The sequence below is a fragment of the Wolffia australiana genome, chromosome 14, assembly GCF_029677425.1.
Source record: "Wolffia australiana isolate 7733 chromosome 14, ASM2967742v1".
Classification (NCBI taxonomy): Eukaryota; Viridiplantae; Streptophyta; class Magnoliopsida; order Alismatales; family Araceae; genus Wolffia; species Wolffia australiana.
Genome location: NC_135848.1, coordinates 4,415,043 through 4,436,052, shown reverse-complemented (window position 1 = coordinate 4,436,052; position 21,010 = coordinate 4,415,043). Strand labels below are relative to the sequence as shown.

Here is a 21,010-nt window from a genome sequence, read left to right as displayed (position 1 = left end):
TATTAAATATAAAATTAAAACATATGTTAGCGCCTTTATGTTCGCGACGTTACATTTCACAAATACATTGAATTGTGAAAAATAAATCAAAGTCTCAACAACTAACAAGAGTTAGGGATAATGATTGCCGATGTCCAGTGATTAAGCCTAGTTAATGATTGGGGTTAGCCAATCATTTAACTAAGTCGTAATGGCATTGTGATCAATGATGCCATATTTGCATTTAAGACTAACAAATATGTTTTTTCTCTTTTCTAGTGCAGGGTGGAATTTTTACACAATAAATGCAATGTGTGGATTGAGGCAAAGATAATTAAAATGTTCATTACTTTTCCTCTCTCTCTCTCCTTGTACTTGTCAAATATTGCGACATCCATTGACATTTCACGTGACATATGATGCCATGTGTACGTGTGGCATGTAAGTGTCAGCCCCTGATTGGATTAAAAGGAGGAGCGGGTATGGTGTGTGCTGATGCAATGTGATGTGAGCTGCGAGCTAGGCATTAGATTATATGCTTAAAATAATATGTTATTATTCTTCTATTTTGTCTTAATGCTTAGGGTGAGATGTGGCGTGATGAGAACCGTTGACCATGGATGATGTGGGAGAATCTCATCCAATGATTGCATTAAATGCAAGAATGCGACTAAACCCTAACTGAATGACTTGACGGCGCTAATGGGGGCAAGGAGGTAGAAATCTTTGGATTAAATCAACAACTAGAAATCATCCAAGTTATAGGCTTGATGTCCGATGATCCATAACTCGAAATAAGCTGAAATTTTAAGGGTACCTTTTTCTTTTGTCCTCTATCCATCCGTATGGTTGGATCTATAAATTAAGCTCCGATCTTTGTAAAAAACATCTTTAAACTCAATTCTTCCTAGAGAGGCAAAGTGAAAGAAAGTGAAGTTTTGACGGTCCATCAAGTGTTTATTGGTGTCTCTAATGCTTGGAGAGGTTCAAATGATAAGTGGGGAGGTTGATATACATCAGGAAGATGCCTTGATCCTGGTGGAATATAGGGATCTAAGGTTAGCACTTGCCATAAATTGAGTCTTCTTCACAACACTTAGGCAGTTAAAATATCTTCATTATCCATCATCTTCTTCATTCACCATCACTCATCCACCTCCATCATCATCCATTATCATCTATTTCATGTCTCCTCTTACACCATTATGATTTTTTCACCTATCGCGCCCCTTTTGTTTATGCAAGAGAGTGAGAGAAAGAGAGAGTTAGAGTGCAAGAGAGAGAGAGAGTTAGAGTGCTAGAGAGTGAGAGAGTGAGAGAGTGCGATAGGGAGAGTGAAGGGGATGATAGAGGGAGAGAGTAGAGAGGAAGAAAAGGAGAGATAGAGAGTGAGAGTGAGAGTGAAAGAGTGAGAGGGGGAGAGGAAAGTAGGAGGGGGAGGCTGAGAGAGTGAGTGGGAGAGGAGAGATGGAGACTGAGAGAAAAGAGTGGAAGAGTAAGAGAATGCGATAAGGACAGAATGGGAGTGAGAAAGGGAGAGAGTTTGAAAAAGAGAGAGGTAGAGTGAGAAGTTGAGACTGAGAGTCTGCTTGACAAATGAGAATACAAAAGGGAGAGAGAGAGAGAGAGAGAGAGAGAGAGAGAGAGAGGGAGAGGGAGAGAGAGAGAGAGAGAGAGAGAGAGAGAGAGAGAGAGAGAGAGAGAGAGAGAGAGAGAGAGAGAGAGAGAGAGAGAGAGAGAGAGAGTGGTACAGTGAGAGGGCGAGACTGAGAGAGTGCAAGACAAAGAGAGAACGAGAAGGAGAGAAAGAGAGAGCGAAAGGGTGAGAGGGGAGAGGGAGAGAATGCAAGACGGAGGGAGTGAGAGAGGGTGAGAGTGCTAGAGGAGAGGGGGAGAGAGTGAGTGTGAGGGACTGCAAAGATTTTCTTGGATAGTGAGTACGGGAGTCGGAAATAATGATAGGGTGAGAGAGGAAGAGAATGAGAGTGAGAGAGGGATAGAGTGAAAGAGAGATGGTTATGAGAATCTAAGAGGAGACAAATATAGATAATGAGAGTTTGGGAGAGTAAAAGTGTGTGAGAATGAGAGAGGTAGAGAGTAGAAGAGTGAAAAGTGAGAGAGTTAGAGGGGAAGAGAAGGAGAAAGTGAGGAGGTAATGAGAGAGTAGTGTTCGCCGTCCCGATATCCGTCCGATATCCAGTATCGGACAACCGATATCCGATATCCGGAAAAAAATGGGACGGTTCCGGATATCGGATATCGAGCGATATCCGTCTATCAGGGGTTAGACGGATATCGGTACCGGATATGGGGGGGGTGAGGACGAAGATGGTATCGGATACCGGATATCGGTTTTCTGATATCCGGATATCGGTTTCGCGATATCCGGATATCGGTTTCGCGATATCCGGTATCCGATACCAACCGATAAAATAACCATTCATTTAATATGATTTAAGGTAGTCAATATCATATAAGTAGATTTTAACATGTATTGAATGCCCGTTATTATATAGTAACAAATTTTTTTTTTATCTTTCCATATGGGATAAAGGGATTCCGAGTTTCCCACAAAACCAGAACCCTTTTATCCCATATGGAACAATAAAAAAGTAACGTGTATATAATAACTTAGTTGTATCAAAAATCAATAATTGCTTCTGGTGCCCCTTTGCCAGTGTTACCCCTGCAATATATGAAATGTCAGACCGCCATATTTTTAGAGAAACATGGTTTCATGTGCATCTCATATTTTTAGAGAGCGAGGCATGAAAAGCTAGAGAGAGAGGGAAGGGGAGGGGGAGAGGGATAGAGCGAGAACCAGAGAGAGAGACTGAGAGAGAGAGAGGGGGAGAGGGCGAGAACGAGAGAGAGAGAGAGGGAGAGGGAGAGGGAGAGGGAGAGGGCGAGAACGAGAGAGAGAGAGAGGGAGAGGGAGAGGGAGAGGGAGAGGGCGAGAACGAGAGAGAGAGGGAGAGAGAGAGAGAGAGAGAGCGGGCGAGAACGAGAGAAAGAGGGAGAGGGAGAGCGAGAGGGAGAGGGAGAGGGAGAGGGAGAGGGCGAGAACGAGAGAGAGAGGGAGAGAGAGAGAGAGAGAGAGAGAGAGAGAGAGAGAGAGAGAGAGAGAGAGAGGGAGAGAGAGAGAGAGAGAGAGAGAGAGAGAGAGAGAGAGAGAGAGAGGGAGCGGGCGAGAACGAGAGAGAGAGGGAGAGGGAGAGCGAGAGGGAGAGCGAGAGGGAGAGGGCGAGAATGAGAGAGAGATTGAGAGAGTGAGAGAGGGTGAGATAAGGGTATCCGATGCGGATATCGAAAACCGATATCTGCATCTGATATCCGGTACCGTCATCTGTCCCCCTGAGACGGGAGACGGATGCCGGTATCGGACGGATACCGATATCGGATATCGGCACTGTAGCAACCGATATCCGATACCGATATCCGGTATCCGGATATCGGAAAAAACGGATACCGGAAAATTCATTTCTGGTATCCGGTTCAGCATCCGTCCCGATACCAGTATCCGATACCGGCATCAGGACCGGCGAACACTATGAGAGTAAGAGAGGGAGAGGAGGAGAGTGAGAGCGGGAGACAGAGAGTTCGAGAGGGAGAGAGAGAGAGTGTGATGGCGCAGCATCACCGGACGTCATCAAGCCAGCACGAGAGCAGCCGCCGGACGTCATCGAGCCAGCACGAGAACAGCCGCGGGACGTCATCGAGCCAGCACGCGAGGAACCACCGTCATCATCGAGCCGCCGCAGCGACACGCGACCCCGAGTTCAAATACTCGGCATGACGCGCGCGCACGTCACCTTCGGAGCGGCCACTTTTCCCCTTTTGCTCTTGTTTCGTTTCGTCTCGTTTCGTATTTTATGCGTCGTCGTGTAGTGAGGGGAAGAGCCCACATGAGGACGTCTTTCCCTCACATGGGCCTGACAAGCACATTATCAACTTTTCCTTAATCTCTTGATTTTCTCTTGTTAAAGGGAGGCCCACCTTCACCCATTATATAAGGGGAAGGGTTGGGCGTCCTGGGACCCACTCTTTCCTAATTGGCAGTTATTTTTCAAAGAAGTGGGAAGAGTCACGATCGTGAGGAGGAAGAAGAAGAAAGAAAGAATAAGAAGAGGAAGAAGAGGAAGAAGAAGAAGAAGAAGAAGAAGAAGAAGAAGAAGAGGAAGAAGAAGAAGAAAGAAGAAGAGAAAGAAGAAAGAAGAGGAAAGAGGGAGCAGCCAGCCGGACTGCTCCCATCGCCGCCGGCCGCCGCCATCCGCCGCCCGACCGCCGCCGATTCCGGCCGGCCGCGGCCACCCTCCGCCCGACTACCGCCCCAAATCGACCTGCCGCCGCCCGTTGACCCTATCGTCTCCTTCTCCACCCCTTCCCCGCTACTTTTCTTTCCCCCAGTCGATCTCCATTCCATCCTTTTCTCTCCCGACCGGTCTCCTCCCCGCTCTCTTTCCTCTCTCTCCCGACCGGTCTCTGTCCCCCGCTCATTTCTCTCTCCGCCGTCTGACTTTTCCCACTCTCTTTTCTCTTTCTCTGCCTTGGCGGCAATTCTTTGCTTGTCGGCGCATGCACGTACTACACTAGAGTTTTCGTCCATTTACTTCGTCATTAACACCTGTCCATTTACTCAAACCCATACCTTCGGTGACGACCGGACGACGTCGAGACGACGTCCGGCATCAGAGTGCAATAGTGAAAAAATGAGAGTGAGAGGGTGATACTTAGAGAGTGGGAGAGAGGATGAAAGTGCAAGAGGAAGGGAGTGAGAGTGGGAGAGAGGGTGAGAGGGAGAGATTGAGAAAGTGAGAGGGGGCAAGAGGGAGAGATTGATAAAGGGACAGGGAGAGAGGGAGAGATTGACAAAGGGAGAGGGAGAGAGAGGGTGAGAGGGAGAGAGTGAGAAGGGGATACTGAGAGGGAGGGAGTGGGAGAGGGAGAGGGGGAAAGAGTGAGGGAGAGTGATAGGGTGAGACTGGGAGACTGAAAGATGAATAGAGTACGAGAGGGAGAGATTGAGTGAGAGCGTGAGGCAAGACGAGACAGTGAGAAAGAGAGTGCATGAGGGAGAGATTGAAAGAAGGAAAGGGGGAGTGAGTGAGAGCATGAGGGAGGGAGAGAGAGCATGAGGGAAAGATGGAGAGAAGGAAAGCGAGAGAGAGTGAGAGAGGGCGAGAAAGAGAGGGCGAGAGGAAGGTACTGTGAGAGGGCAAGAGGGTAGAGAGTGAGATCTGCTTGCTTGAGGGAGGGAGAAAGCAGGCGAGAGAGCAAGAGGGATGGAGAGAGAGGGAGAGGCAGAGAGGGAGAAAGAGTGGCTAACCAGATTATAATACAATAGTGTATATTTTGGTCCTTGGTCTGGTTTGATGTAGACATGGTAATTCTGTTCGGATGGTGCGAATTGGTGCGAATTGCGAGAATTGTTCTGATTTCCGAACAGAATACGAATGAAAACGAACAGAACTTCGCACACGAGGCTGTGCGGTTCGCTTTGTTTGAATTGCGCGAATTATTTTAAGGCATTTTTTAGGTAAAAAAATATGGTGGAGAGTCTTTCTCTTTCAGTCGCTCTCCCAGTCTCCCTCCCTTTCTTGAATCCCGTCTCCTCCCTCCATCTCTCTCACGTCTCGACTCTCGACTCTTGACGATGTTTCTTTAACGTCTTTCTCCCCGCCTCTCTCCTGTGGACTCTTTCAAGTCTTCCTCCCCGCTGATTTGGCAGCTCTATTCTCTAGCAGCGGATTCAGCGGAGGGTCAAAGTGGAGGCAACTCAATCTTGGCGTTCTTCTCCAACAACTCTTCACCTGCTCAATCCTGCAAGTAATCAAATGCCACACGATTTCGTTGCTTCAGAGCTACCCCGTCTTTAGGGCTGCCCGGCCAAGAACTGCCGCCTCTTTTCCTCGGATTGACCGTTGTTCTTACGTTGCTGGGCCGGGTGAGGGTTCTTTTGAACTCGCTTTCTTTCTGCTGATCCTTGTTTGATAATGAATTTTTCCTCATTCTGATCTGGGTTTGAGTTTTTACACCATTTTTCGACATAAAATTCAATCAGTTGTCTCATTTGCCTCGACTCTTCTTTACCATTTTTTGACCATTTTAAGTTTTCAACCATTTTTCGCCTTAAATTTCAATCGATCATCTCATTTCTCTGAATTTGGTACGTTTCTATCTTGACTTTTCTTCTCTCACTATTTCACTATCTCCCTCTCTATTTCTTCAATTGGGTGTCGCTCAAACTCTATTTTTCTCTCTACTTAGTCCCCCAATTCTATCCCTAATTCTCTGTCGTCCATTCTCTCTTCTTCTCACCCAACTAATCTCTTCATCTCTTTCTGCCATTCTCTGTTTTCCTCCTCTATCTGTAATTCTCTCTTTTCCTAATTCTCTGAATTTTCAATTCCTCTATGTCTAATTCTCTCTTCTTCTCGCTCTCAGTAATTTTCTGTCGTCCATTCTGTCATTTTGTAATTCTCTATGTCTAATTCTCTATCGTCCATTCTCTCTTCTTCTCACCCAACTAATCTCTTCATCTCTTTCTGCCATTCTCTGTTTTCCTCCTCTATCTGTAATTCTCTCTTTTCCTAATTCTCTGAATTTTCAATTCCTCTATCTCTAATTCTCTCTTCTTCTCGCCCTCAGTAATTTTTTACTTAAAAATTTTATTTTCATATAATTTTCTCACTACCTCTTTAAATCTCTGACTCAATCTTTCTCCCAAACTCTCTATCTTTTTTTTCTGATTTGTCCCTATCACTACCTCTGTATCTCTCTTCCACTGTCTCTAAATCTTGACCTGGTCTTCTTCTCTCACTATTTTTCTCTCTCCCTCTCTATTTCTCAAACTCTATTTTCCTCTCTACTTAGTCCCCCAATTCTATCCCTAATTCTCTGTCGTCCATTCTCCCTTCTTCTCACCCAACCAATCTCTTCATCTCTTTCTGTGATTCTCTGTTTTCCTCCTTCTCTATCTGTAATTCTCTCTTTTGGTAATTCGCTGAAATTTCTCTTTTCCTAATTCTCTGTAATTCCCTGAAACTCTATTTTTCTCTCTACTTAGTCCCCCAATTCTATCCCTAATTCTATTCCTAATTCTCTGTCGTTAATTCTATCCCTAATTCTCTGTTATCTCTTCATCTCCTTCTATCATTCTCTGTTTTTCTCCTTCTCTGTCTATAATTCTCTCTTTTCCTAATTCTCTGAATTTTCTCTTCCTCTCGTCCTCTCACTAAACTCTCCACTTGCCTCTCATTCCGTAACTCCGTCTTCAAATCTCTCTTTCTTTACATGTGCAGAACAGGAGGGCTCGTCATCGGCCTGAGGGCGCTACTCAAGATTCAACCATATCTGTCAGATATACTTGGCCAGGAGGCAGAAAGCTAGTTCTGCAGCTCAAAATACCCAGCCAGAAATCTGACTGGAATTTTGAAGGTTTCGGTCTGCAAAGGGATTTCAATTTTGAAGACTGTTATTTTCCTAAAAAACGAGTCGTACTCTTCAAAATAGACATGGTGTACCCCACATATTTTGAAGACAATTATTCTCTCTCTCCTTATAATTGTTTGATATTGTCTCTATCTTATTCCCCCTTTCTATCTATCAAAATCTCCCTTTCTCTGTCTTTAATCCCCCCTTTACCTTCATCTCTCTATCTCCCTATCCCTTTCCTTCTACAATTCACTGTCCCACACTCTCAACATCGCTATCATTCCCTCATCTTCTCTCTTTCACTCCCTCTCCCTCTCCCTCTCCCTTTCCTGACAAAACTAGGAACACTAACATTTTTTTTTAAAACAGCATCTTGAATTTGTTACCGTATGAGAACTTAACAAAAGCTGTATTATTAATGTAGAAATACCTAAGTATATTTTTCTTGAAACCTAATCGTTATACCCTCTAACCAAGTCCTAGAAAATATGGAAGCACATTCTGTTTCATGTATGTCATTTTAATGAAATTAATTCTCAAGAATCTATTAAGTTAATTAATTCCTTCCCTTTTAGAACGAATGAATTCAGTTATGTTACCCAATGAAATGAAATAAGTTACCAAAATGAATTCAGTACAATGTCCTCCTCTGATTAAATTGCCAAATGAATTGTTAAATCATTCCAAAAGTTTTCCCTAAATCTAAGTTACAACAATGGCATAAATGCCATTATCACTAGATTTAATGACTGTTATATTCATGCTGAAAATATTATACTGATTATGCTGTTTCATGACTTGAGATTCGTAAACATCATACTAATTAGATTATTCGTAGTAAATTCTACTTTACGCATACCATTTTTTTGCAATTTATAGCATTTTATTCAATTTGCAAACATTTATGTTCTTCCTGTGCGAATTCTGTTCGCTTGTTCGAATTTGTTCGTTTTGTTCTTTTGTTCGAATTTGTTCGTTTGTTCGCATTTGTTCGGATGTGCGAATTTTGTTCGTTTGTTCGAATTGTTCGAACATTTGTTCAAATTTTCGCACATAAAAAGAACAGCACACCAAACACACCCTTGTGCGGTTCGTTTGTGCGAATTTTCTGTTCTCTTTACACGAACAGACCAGAACAACCACATCAAACTTTGATGTGAACCATTTTGGTCTGGTTTAATTATATCATAATAGTATATAGCATAATAGTCTGACTGGATTGAACCTTCGGTCAGGCCTAAATTTTGCTCATACCGTGCCTTGATATTGGACTTGAGTCCTAAATTTTGGGCAGTTTTGTATATATTACTTTAATGGGAATTTGGAACATGTGACCAGTCTGACTGGATGGAACCGGGTCAAACCCTATAACGTAGTTATGAACACTTTTTTGAACTTCGTGGAATCTTCTTCCCCCCTGGTTCAATCTCCTTCATATTGAGAGAGAGAGAGAGAGAGAGAGAGAGAGAGAGAGAGAGAGAGAGAGAGAGAGAGAGAGAGAGAGAGAGAGAGAGAGAGAGAGAGAGAGAGAGAGAGAGAGAGAGAGAGAGATGGGCTTGGGAGATGTCGAACAAGGGGAGGCATCGACGCTCCTCTGTCCATTAATGCTTGAAAATCCACAACATCGATGGGCGTTTATACGAAAAGTTTATGCAATTCTGAGCATTCAACTGTCGCTTACCGTCGTAGTTGCCTCTGTCGTCGTTTTCGTTCCCGAAATCTCTTCTTTTCTGGTCTCTTCTTACCTTGGATTGATTGTTTATATCCTGATAATCATAACTCCGTCCGTCGGTGAGTTTACGTTTCCATATTCACGTTCTTTTGATTGATTTCTTTCCTCAATTTGTTCGTTTTTTCTTTTTTCGGGGAATGTGTCGCTGTGATACTTCAGCAATTTGGCTGCTCGGTATGTATTATCAACGCCATCCTTTGAATATCTTTCTCCTCGCAATTTTCACCATTGCGATCAGCGCGGCCGTTGGATTAACCTGCGCCTTTACCAGTGGTAAGGAAAGATTTTCTGAGTTTCATTATTTCTTTTACTCAAAATAATCTGCTATTTATCCTCGCCCTGTCATGATCTTCACCGATCATGCTCTGACTTCTAAAGCAAATTTTCTTTCGTCTCGTGGGAATTCATCTTAATACTGTATACCAATAATACTGTGTAAAAGGAATTTGATCAAGTCAAATATACTAGGATTTCTCTGTGAAACTCTCCACAAGGCCCCAAGCCCCAGAGAACATATCCCGCCAACTATTATTTATAGTTTTCCCTCTGGAATTGGAGAATTACTTATGGAGATGCCTCTCAACATGAAATAATTTATGATGCACGTTGCTTGTGTCTTTATTTTTATTAATATTTATTATATTAATATTATATTCAGTTATTTTTCCCACTTTTTGTTGCTCCCTTGCACCCTATTTCACATTTTTTAATAAATGGAAAATTCTATGTTGAAACAGGGAAGCTGATCCTTGAAGCAGCCATTTTGTCCCTGGTAGTGTTCATAGGCCTCACACTACAAACCTTTTGGGCAGCCAAGAGAGGGCAAGACTTCAGCTTTAAGGGATCCTTCCGCTTTGGTGCTCTCCTCATCCTCCTCGCCTTTGGGTTCATCCAGTTGTGTTGACTCTTTTCCTTATCCTTATTTAAAGTACACCTGGCAGGTTGACTCATTGTCGTTGTTGGCCAGGTCTTCTGCCCTCTAGACAATGCCTTCACCATGCTCACAGGGGTCGATTAGGCCCTCATTTTCAGTGGTTACATCATCTACAATACCGACGAGCTCATCAAGCGACACACCTACGACGAGTACGTTTTGGCCTCCGCCGCCCTTTACCTGGACATAGTCAACTTATTTTTCTCTCTCCTCAAACTCTTTAGATACTCTGAGAACTAAACATGTATCTTATACATGCATGAACATTTCAAATCATCAGGGTCTGCAGATTAACTTTTCTAACCAGGTATTGAAAAATCACATAATGTATATGGGCCTGGAGGGTGAGATGCATAGGATTCACTGGATGGCATGAAAAATAATAGTATATGTTGTGAAAAGAATCCATTAATCATAAAATTTCATTAATACTCTAGAGATAGAGATTGATACAACCCTATTATTAGGCACTCCGTTTCTTCTCTCTTGGCTCCTTCAACACTATCCTCTCTTGGTGTGACTAGAAATAGAGAAAGGATCCACAAGAATTTGATCAACAATAATTTATATTTGAGTTTCCTTAGGCCATAACTGATCTATTTTTAAATCCTTTGCACAAAATCAATGCTTATGTCGAACATGACCAAAACCTAACCCATTTAATTATACAGGTTTACTCTTAATATGATATATACAGTTGTGAAGTTAGAAAGTATCACAATAACTGCAGTATTGGTTTGAATTCTACAGAATCTGTTCGGCATCATCAATGCTTTTTTGGTGAATGATGAGGGGGGATCATGTTCATTACAAAATCTGATGAAGAAATACCTCATAAAATTCACAATAATTGGAAAAATCAATAAACTTAATATCTCTATCTAGGCTCAATGTCACAGTCCAAGTTGTTGGGAAGAAAAGACAAAAAAGCATCAGTGTCTTTTGAAAACCCTTTGGAAAGCTACATAAATATAAGTACATGTACATAAATGAAAGCTTATTCACTGACACGTTGAAATATGTTTTGTTGAGAAAAAATACTTCACGATAATTGGGTCAAGCATCAGAACCGAAAAAACAACGTGAGAAGTAGTGTGGTTCATATGCCTCACCAACTCATCTTATTACATTTCCATAAATAAGTTATTTATTTCATTAACGTGTTTCCTTCATATGGGAATATGTCATCTGAACATCAAAAGCAATGTGAGATATCATGGAAAATATTTACATAGAGATGAAAGTCTAGATAGGCTGAAAGTTCCCAATGTCTAACTGGTGTCTCTTTCTATGAACATTTAAACTAAATATAATAAATTCCCCTTTTGGTATCCTAATACATGAATAAGTTCACTTTATTTGAGAGCTCCATGACAAGCACATAAGGGAGATAAAGGGAAAATTAGGGAGAATTTCTGTTAAAGACTTCATTAAGATATGTTTTGCAAATTTCCATTATATTTATCATATTTTAATTTTTTGACAATAATATTAAAAAAATTATGTATTCACATGCCCAGAACTGAAGATAAAGCTGTCCCAGTATGCAATATATTTGAGAGACAATTATCCCTGTTTTGCTATAGTCATATAGGACTCATCCACAACTCATAATGATTGAATCAGTTTCCTATGCTAAGGTGTTATCTTGTATTCAATGTCTCTATGATATGGAAGATAACAAGGATAACGACATCAACAACAACACATGAGGTAGGGAAGGTCACATCGGTCTTTGTCTGGTTTTAGCAAAACCTAAACCTAGACCTAAAATTTGTGCTGGACTCTGTCTTTGTCCACTCACAGTCCAGTCATGTTGGTTATTCAGTGTTAGGGAACGACAGCCGTCATCCGCCACATCATACATCACCATCATGGATGATGTGAAGGTGACAATGATGGATGACGAAGTGGTTGTGATGGTGACGGGGTGCCCAGGACGCGTGACCTGGCGGAACCACCGTCACGGATGGTGGCTGTGACGAAATTTTTGAAAAGTTAAAACAGACAGAAAAATCATTATTTTTAACAATTTTGATTTCGTGGCATTTTGGGCAGAAGTCCCTATTTTGCGCGCGCAAACCAACGTCGCCTATAAATAATTTGAGATATCCCCTCTGATTCTCTGTCACCCAAATTTTCCCTAATAAAAACCATTTGAAAATTTAAAAATTATACCACTTACTTTATAAATTACCGTAATATCCTATTTTCCGGATAAGTATATCCATTTTCCACTAAAAAATTAGTTTCAATAAGTCAAGATTTTGCTTAGAAAATGAAGCAAAGAAAAATGGAAGAGCTCTAATAGGGATGCATCGTGTGGTTTTTGTGTGTTCCAAAAGGATAATAAACTAACCCAGGAAACTTTGCGATGAACGCAAACGACAGGAGGGGTTGCTCAAAGATAAAAAATTACCCACGTCATTAGGTTTCATAGAAATGCGTCATCTCAGGTGCCAAGATTATGCAACCCGACGAAGCAAGTCGATCGAAGAACTTCAGTAGAGAAGGCTAGCCTAGCTAGCAACGAGGGAGAGAGAAAGAGAGGAGAGCTCAAGAGAAAGAAAGAGAGAAGAGCAAGAGAGATAATCAAATGGAGAAGAATACATCGCATGAAGGGTTTTATTCACTTCACGGTGATGTGGATGTGACGGGACACCCTGTGGAGGGCACATGATGGGAACGTGATAGTTTTTTTGTATATGTTGGGACGCGTGATGGGACAGTGACGTGACAAAAGTTTCATCACATCATCATTCGTCACGTTACGTCATCCGCTCTGTCACATCCAAGGTGTCACATCCCAGACGTGCCGTTCCCTATTTAGTGTGATTGTCAATGCAAATTTTAAGAAAAAAAGTTAGAGTGTGAGAATGCGATTGGGGGAGAGTGAAAGAGTGAGAGAGGGACAGTGACAAGGGTGAAAGGCTTAGAGGTACAGAGAATGAGCGAGTTAGAGAGGAGAGTAGGAGGGAGATAATGAGAGATTGAAAGAGAGTGAGAATGAGAATGAAAGAGTGACTTTGACGCATTATGTTGATAGAAAAAGAGTGAGAGGGTTATAGGGACAGAGAATAAGAGAGTCAGAGAGGGGGAGTGAGAAGGAGATAATGAGATAGCGAAATAGTATGAGAATGAGAGAGGGAGAGAGTGAAAGAGTGATAGAGTTAAAGGGGGAGAGAATGAGAGAGTGAGAGGGGGAGAGTGAGAGCAAGATAATGAGAGTATGAGAGAGTGAGATAATAAGAGGGGGAGACGGGAAGAGAAGAGGAGAGGGACATAGTGAAAGAGTGAGAGAGGTATAATAATAGAGGGGGAGAATGAGGGAGTGAAAGCATTTGAGGATGAGAGGGAGAGAGTGAAATAGTGAAATAATGTTCCAACATTGAGTGACTTTGACACATTATGTTGATGTATTTATCCTTTTACAAATTTAAATGGAATAAATAAATACATTTTCATATTTGTATTAGTTTAAGAGGTTGATGTGATATTATTCTTGAATTTTCATAAATTTGTAAGCAATAATGTTACCAATTTTAAAGAATTTTATTTATTTAAGGTTTATGATTTTTGAATAGAAACTTACATGTGTGTTTAAGAAAATTTTAAGGATACTGGGAGGGACCAGCGGATTGGACCATGGGTAGGATATACATGGCCTATAAACCAATCATACTCCTATGTATCATGTATATTCATTGAAAAAAAATTAGACATTATTATGTTTGTGTGATGTCATTAATGAAGTTCTTAGATACATGAAATCACAAGTGTATTATCAATAATAATGACTAGCCTTCAAAAAAAAATTCTCAAAATTCCTATTCTAAGGACACTCGAGAATGGCATCAAAATATTAGGATATAATTGATGGATATTATGTGGCCATCAAGCCAATCATACTACCATGTGTGTTAAAGTTCATTGAATAAAATATTTATGTTCATTATTATTCCGTGTGATGTTTATAATGAAAGTCCATGAATACGTGCAATGACTTAGAGAATACTGATGAGATCGTAATACTGTGATCACTAGTCTTTAAACATGTATTGTAAGTATTCCTATTCGATGGATAGTCGAGACTTACATCAAATTATCCTGATAGAATAGCACTAGCTGATCCTATGGCTTGGCGACACCAAGGATAGATAGTGGGTGTCCTTTGGAGAAAGAGTCACTGAATTGATCCCTATGAATTCATGAATGTTATTATACCTAAACGTCAATCATGTTGATTCAAGTCACGGTTGTTTAAGTGATCCACTGACATGAGACGCCAAGGACATCTCATGAGTGGATGACTACGTTTTGACTATGACTTAGGAGCCTCTATTCATGGGATTCCAATAAGTTATAGATTGGATGTAGTAAGAAGCTTATGGAGATGACTAAGTGGTCAATATGGGATCATTCTCCCTCTGTATAAGTGATAACACCCTAAATTTGGTCTTTATTTCATGTTATTAGCACAATTTTATGCATTTAAAGAGCTTAAAATGGGGTTGTTATCATATATTTACATGAAAATATTGTTTTCAAGTGATTTCTGATTTTTCCCTAATTTTCTGTTAATTCTATGAATTTTAAAGGATTTATTGGAGCTCGAAATAACTGGCAATTTTAATATTTAATTTCAAGATGTATCAGTATAGGGATGAATCAGTGAATCTTCTAGAATTTTCTAGAATTTTTAGGATTTTCTAGAATCAGTATACGATTTTTTAGGATTTTTCTGAGATTTATTTGAAGAGGAAATGCATTTATTCTAAGAAAAAAAGATATATTTATAAGAACAAAAAAGTATTGACATAATTTCTGAACTTTGAAGGGCCTTTTTGCAAAGTTTTGTTGCAAAAAGACCCTAAAAATAGCTCTCGGTCGTGACTGCAGGCGTAAAGATATGATTTAAAATGTTTCAGGGTTTAATTGCAAATGATTGATTATTTGTTTTAATGTTTAAGAAAAAAAACGGAGGAGAGAGAATGTGCACAGGGTATATATGCAATTACCTATGGGCGGCGTCATATAGCAATGCCAGTTTTTAAGAGGGTCCTTCTGACAAAATTCCAGGGATTCTTTCGACGTGGCTCCACGGTGACTGTCAGATGATAATCCAACGGCGCTTAATGAGCGCAAGCGCTGGGAGGTAACGTCACCGCCCGCACAGTGCATACAATGCGTTTGTAGGGCCGGTGACGTGGCAAACTATCAAAGGACAAGGCGAAGAAGAAACGCACACGTACGTGCGTATCAAAACGTATGCAAAACGCGACTTTTGAATTTTCTATTTTTTTTCTTATTTTCGCCAGGGGGGTACGCGGAGCAAGGAGGATGCGCCCGCCTGGAGGAGTTGAAGATTCATCGTCCAATCAGCGGAAGACACCTCAGCGCTCGAAAAAAAACATATAAATATGAATAAATGATTTAAATCCAATGGCTAATATTGGTTTAAATTCATTTATTCATAACTTTTGATCCAGAAGTCCGATTGAGATGATTTTTTAATGGATTTGCTCGTAATGATCCCCTCTTTCTATCTGTATGGTTGGATTATTGAGATCAAGCCTATATATTAATGAATTACTAATTAGGGGTAAAATGGTCATTTTTTCATTTTACCTAGGTATAAAAGCCAAATTTTAAGAAGAGGGGGTCATTCTTGATGGTTCTCTATCATAGCTGCAAGACAGAGAGGAGCCCCAGCCTGGATCAACTTGTTTGATACATTTCCCTTCATTGTATTTGAATTTTGGTGCATTTTGAATGAAATTAGTTCAATTTCTTGTTTCTTCTTCTTGATTCTGATCTGAACTTCTAAATCGCTTGGCTTGAGCGGCATGTACAAGCCCTGATTAGGATTGAGAGGAGAAATTGAGGGTAAACTAGGCATTCAACTGCATTCCCAAAGAAAAAAAACTCTAAAAAAATTTAACTTTGAATTCTAGGGTATTAAAACTTTAGTTTCTTTTATCTTTATCAAATAGTGTTGTAATCAGTTCTGAATTAGTTAATATGCAAGACAAACAAACCAAGTAAAAAACCTTCTTCTTAATTCCCTCTAAAGTGAATCCCTTGATCCTCTTCTTTGGATCAACTAATTCAACTTAGAATCCCCTAAATTCTTCTACTCTTCTCATCTCCTCTACCTCCCTTTCTCAATATTCTTTCCAACTAGGTTAAATTGCTCCGCATTGAAGATTAAGTGGTCCTAATTATAGAAAATCATCGAATTGAACTCCTTACTAGCCTCCCTAGGACGATACCTTCACTCATCATGTGCATCTTAAGTGAGGTTTTATAAATTTTATTGTATAAGCTAAAATTTACAACGACAAGGGATAAAAACTGCATAATTTTACCCCTATTTTTGGCTTATCAATAAGAGGAGATTGACTCGAGGAAGACAATGCAAAAAAAAATCCCTGGCAAGGGTAGTGAGGATATTGGAGAAGGTGTTCTCCAATGATCGAATGACGGATTAGGGTTTGACAATAAACCATACACTAAGTCGTTTGAGAGTCTCGCGCAGATGATGGATTATACATATATGGTAACCGATTATGGTAAAGGTTCCATGAGAGAGTTCGAGTCTACTCAGTATCTTCAAGAGCACAAGGTGTAGCTTGACACTCCACGGGCTGGAAACTTAACCTATCGATTGAGTTAAATTTCTTATTCAATTAATCTATATGCTGATATAGTTAATTAATAAGGTTGATAAAAAAATGTTATTGGACCACTAAAGTTATTAACTAGAATGATGCATGGGCCTCGAGGGTCACATGCACATGGTCATAAGGGCAGTAGTAGATATATTTTACTTTGTAGGATTTTTGGGAAAAACCTTAAGTAAAATATAAAGAGAGAAATAGGTCTCATTTTAATCACCCATGCGAGCCTGATTTGGGAGCCCCTCCCTTTTTCCACTCTCTTCTCCACTCATACAAGTCATGGTGAGGAGATCTTCAAGATTTTCAATAAGATTTGAAGAAGAAGACGTGGAGATCCCAGCGCTGAGTGATCGCGTGGATACTTCTTGAGGCCGGACTCGTGAACGGCTTCAGAACGATCTCAGACTGGCAAAGTCAAGGGTGGAACAAGTTTCCCAAAAGATACTTTCAATGTTTTATTTTAAAGATCGATTGTGAATTGATCGACACGATTCTGCATCCATGGAACGTGTTTTCCATGGCCGAACCAAGGCACCAAACCCAACAATAATTGCATGCTCTAGTCCACACTTGTATGATGAGGAAAGTTATTCTTTAGTCATTAGAGATGGCTACAATATAAATGATATGTAGTGAGTGATTCTTAAAAAGCGTTCAATGGTTTTCCATATGAATTGATAAATGCCATTATACATAACTATCAATCATGTTGCTTCGTGTCACAGTTAAGTGGTCCTTGGACATTAGACAAACTAAAGAATTTACTAGCTCATTAGTGGAATAAAATATTTATATAATTTAAACAAATTAAATAATTTAGGGAATTTATTAAAATATTTAGAGAAAAAAATTATTAAGTGATTCAAATTCTCTTGGTCACACTCCATAAACAGTTTTTGTGTGTAGTTGTGATAACCATGGTGGAAATTGCGAGTGGTAGTGTAACCACATGCGACAGAATTGGCGGGGTATGTGATAGAGTAAATGTATGACTACTTTTTCTACAAGTGATTTTTTTGACATGGTTACTGGTGTTACAAATCATGACATCTATGACAATGACTGCTTTTTCTCCAAGAATCTTGATTAAACTTAAAATATCTCCCACACTCCTATATAAAAGAATTAATTAAGTAATCCCGATGCATTAGGTTGCTAAAATTTTGTCGGGAACAAAAATATGATGAGATACAAAGAGAGAAGGAAAACATTAAACATAATACAACTATCTATGTGGGCCTTTTGATTGAATTCCTGGGGTTTCTAGGGCTAGGATGACAAATCTCCGGCCTATATCCACTTAATTGATTCACTAGAATTTTCGAATAAACCTTCCAAATTGGAATTATGCATTAGTTCCATAATTATATCCTTTATTTAACCACACTTTTAAAAGGGTTTAGATGGGTTCCAAAATGGCCTTCTTGTGTATTGGAGCCAGTTTAACAGGACCAAAAGCCGTGGTTTGAGTTTCCTCCTCTAATCTAGGCCACGACTTGAGCTTCTTTCCATCCAATTTGCACATAAAACACAGTATATAAATAACCTAATTCCTGTATTTTTATTTATTTTATTTATAATTTTTTTTCCTTTTCCCTTTTATACTGAGCACCATCCCTTCTATTCATAAAAGGCTTCTCAAAAAAAAATAAGGCACTTAATGATATATTTTAACCAGAAATAATGTTACTAATGAAAATGAGATATTTTAACATTGAATACTAGAGAGTCAAGCCACTCTAAAGGCCCATAACTTTACCTTGCGTCATTACTGGCAGACATTACCATTTGCCTGTTTTAGAACCTTCAAAGACATGAGTTAAGAAGCGAATAAGCAATAAGATGAATGGATTTATCTTCATGATTAGTTATTTCAAATGTTTCTAGGTCATTCATGAATCTTTACTGTTTTAACTCCAAAATTCAAATAAATTTTACCTGAGAACATCACTTCATTTCTTAATTCAAAAAATGTGAATTAATTCCAAAGATGACTTACATGGTATAAATCAATATTTGAAGGCACAATGATTAGTAGAGCTAAAGTAAATTGAGCCGCTCACTAACTGGCACCATTCAACACTTATATGTGCTTCTACTTCATTACATATGATTTTAGGTTACCTTCAATAAATATAAAGAATATCAGGATTTACGCTAGCATAACAAAGCCTAAATATCATCACCATTTAGGCAACGATGGATTTTGCATCGCTCTTTTTATGAAAATTTTAATTCCAGAAAATTCCATTGACCCCAATGAAACTTATCCATTAGAAGATGAAATAAAAAACAATGCAAGTTACCCTATGAAGTCAACATAAATCATGTCCAAGTAATGATGTAGGCAATTTTACTATGGTGGTATACTACCTTCCGGTTAGGAACTTCCAGTTTGAATTAGAGATATAGATCCATAAATGGATTTGTATGTATAGTTACTTCAGTTATGTCCATTGTTCATCAAATGGAATAAATTTTTTTTCTGGGAACATGAGAAACCAGAAATTCTTGTGTTCGAGATTTTTTATCTGCTTAGGCAACTGGTGCACCATTTTTTCATTCTCGGATGAGGTATGAAGTATTGGTCAATATTTTATGAAGTAATTTTATTTTCTTCTTATTTTATTATTCTCTTCTTATGTGGCCTATTCTTTTATTCTTCTTGGCCTCTTTTCTTTTCTTCCTATTTTTATTTTCTGTTCTTCTCTTTTCCTTTTCTTCTTCTTCTTCACTTTTTCTTTCATTCTTATTTTACATCGTCCATTCTCAGATGAGGTATGAAATATTGGCCAATATTTTATGAAGTATTTTTCTGGACCAGGATCGTTAAATCCTAGTCACACCTGAAGATTAAGCTTTAAGGGCGTTTTCAGCACAATGCTTTAATGTATGTTTTGATGAATCTTCTAAGTGATGCATGACTCAATATGGGTTGTGATCATAGCACAATAGGCCCTCATTCAAGTAGTTTACTGATTGTATGTGAAGATAAAATAAGATTCTTATATATATTAAAAGGCAACTTAGTTTGACCATACACTGAACAAGTCCAATCTTGTATTTAGGACTTGCTCCTTGTTGCAATGATTAGCTGTGCTACTACAGAAAAAAAACTTGATTTATCACAATTTGATCAAATTGAATGAAAGAAATAAATAATTTATAAATATTAAAAAATTAATATCCCCATGAATATCATTTCAAAATTTCTTAGAAGTAATATTGAAACTCAAATCTTAATTTCCCAGCCAAATCTATGATTTATTAACCTTTGGATAACCTCAATAATGATTAGCATAACTTAAAGGATTTTTGTCCGTTTGTCTTGCTTGTAAAATAACTTTCAGCTTTATTTAATATTTGATACAAAAAATATTTTTATTTGCTTCTGATTCAGTTGATTTTGTAACTAGTGGTTTATGGTAGTAAATGGAAGAACTTCACTATGCGCCTTTTGTTCATGACTTTGCATCTGCTACATTGCTTCCTCATTTGTAAAGAACACTTTATCATAATTTATTTGATACTTCCTAGAGTTGGTTTGTTTTTTAAATGGAGAATTATGTCAGGAAATTAAATCTCCCTTATTTTTTCAGACTTTTAAACACTATAATAAATATGCGATTATCTTCCTCAGGACCAACTACTCTACTATAAATTAGAATAACTAAAAAATGCAGTGATTTTCAAGTTGTTGAGATATGTCAAATATCTTCAACTAGAGATGAGATTTCACAGTTTTATGGATTGAATGTTATTCAAGCAGAGAAAATTGTGTTGGGTTTTAGGGCCTTGATCGAGGTGAAATTTATGCATTCATGCAGTGGAAAACTTTTAACACAATCATAACAGATAATTGAACCCAATAATCAAATCATCTTTTACAGGTCTAATATGAGATTTTTCAGTTCCTCGAGTGAGATGTATCCCTGAATCCCTGTCACATCAAATCTCTCCATTTATCTCAATGTTCCTTGTTATCAGTCCACACTCATTGTTACACTATTATAATCACATTGCCAGTGGAGGGTAGTAAAAAGGACACACCAAAAGAATGATGGACACACAGAAAATTCTGACCTGCAGGAACTTCATTGAATGTCTTCTCTTGTTCATTTGTTCATCCTTAACATTAGTTTTAAAAAAAAACAACAAAAAATTCAGAAGATCTTTAAATGTCAAAAAAACTATTTATGTGTTTGTGTAGGCCCATCTATCAGTATAGTTGAGAATTCTAATGGGTTAATA

General features: G+C 39.0%; 1 protein-coding gene and 1 long non-coding RNA gene across 2 annotated transcripts; both read left to right on the top strand.

Annotated features, from left to right (window-relative positions):
- Positions 1-5,191: 5,191 nt before the first annotated feature.
- Positions 5,192-7,560, top strand: LOC144712306 (uncharacterized). The gene is made up of 2 exons (XR_013583768.1): positions 5,192-5,923; positions 7,281-7,560. It is a non-coding gene; the product is annotated as an uncharacterized LOC144712306 (long non-coding RNA).
- Positions 7,561-8,836: 1,276 nt separating this feature from the next.
- On the top strand, positions 8,837-10,369 carry LOC144712305 (protein LIFEGUARD 2-like). The gene is made up of 4 exons (XM_078586541.1): positions 8,837-9,204; positions 9,305-9,418; positions 9,883-10,039; positions 10,113-10,369. Exons 1-4 carry the CDS (start codon positions 8,964-8,966, stop codon positions 10,126-10,128), a joined length of 528 nt encoding a protein of 175 aa, XP_078442667.1. The 5' UTR covers positions 8,837-8,963; the 3' UTR covers positions 10,129-10,369.
- Positions 10,370-21,010: the final 10,641 nt, after the last annotated feature.

Excerpts from the sequence above, each read along its gene's own strand:
- LOC144712305 (XM_078586541.1), top strand. The coding sequence starts at position 8,964 with ATGGGCTTGGGAGATGTCGAACAAGGGGAGGCATCGACGCTCCTCTGT. Across the intron at positions 9,205-9,304 it reads AATCATAACTCCGTCCGTCG|CAATTTGGCTGCTCGGTATG; the intron begins GTGAGTTTACGT and ends GTGATACTTCAG. Across the intron at positions 9,419-9,882 it reads AACCTGCGCCTTTACCAGTG|GGAAGCTGATCCTTGAAGCA; the intron begins GTAAGGAAAGAT and ends ATGTTGAAACAG.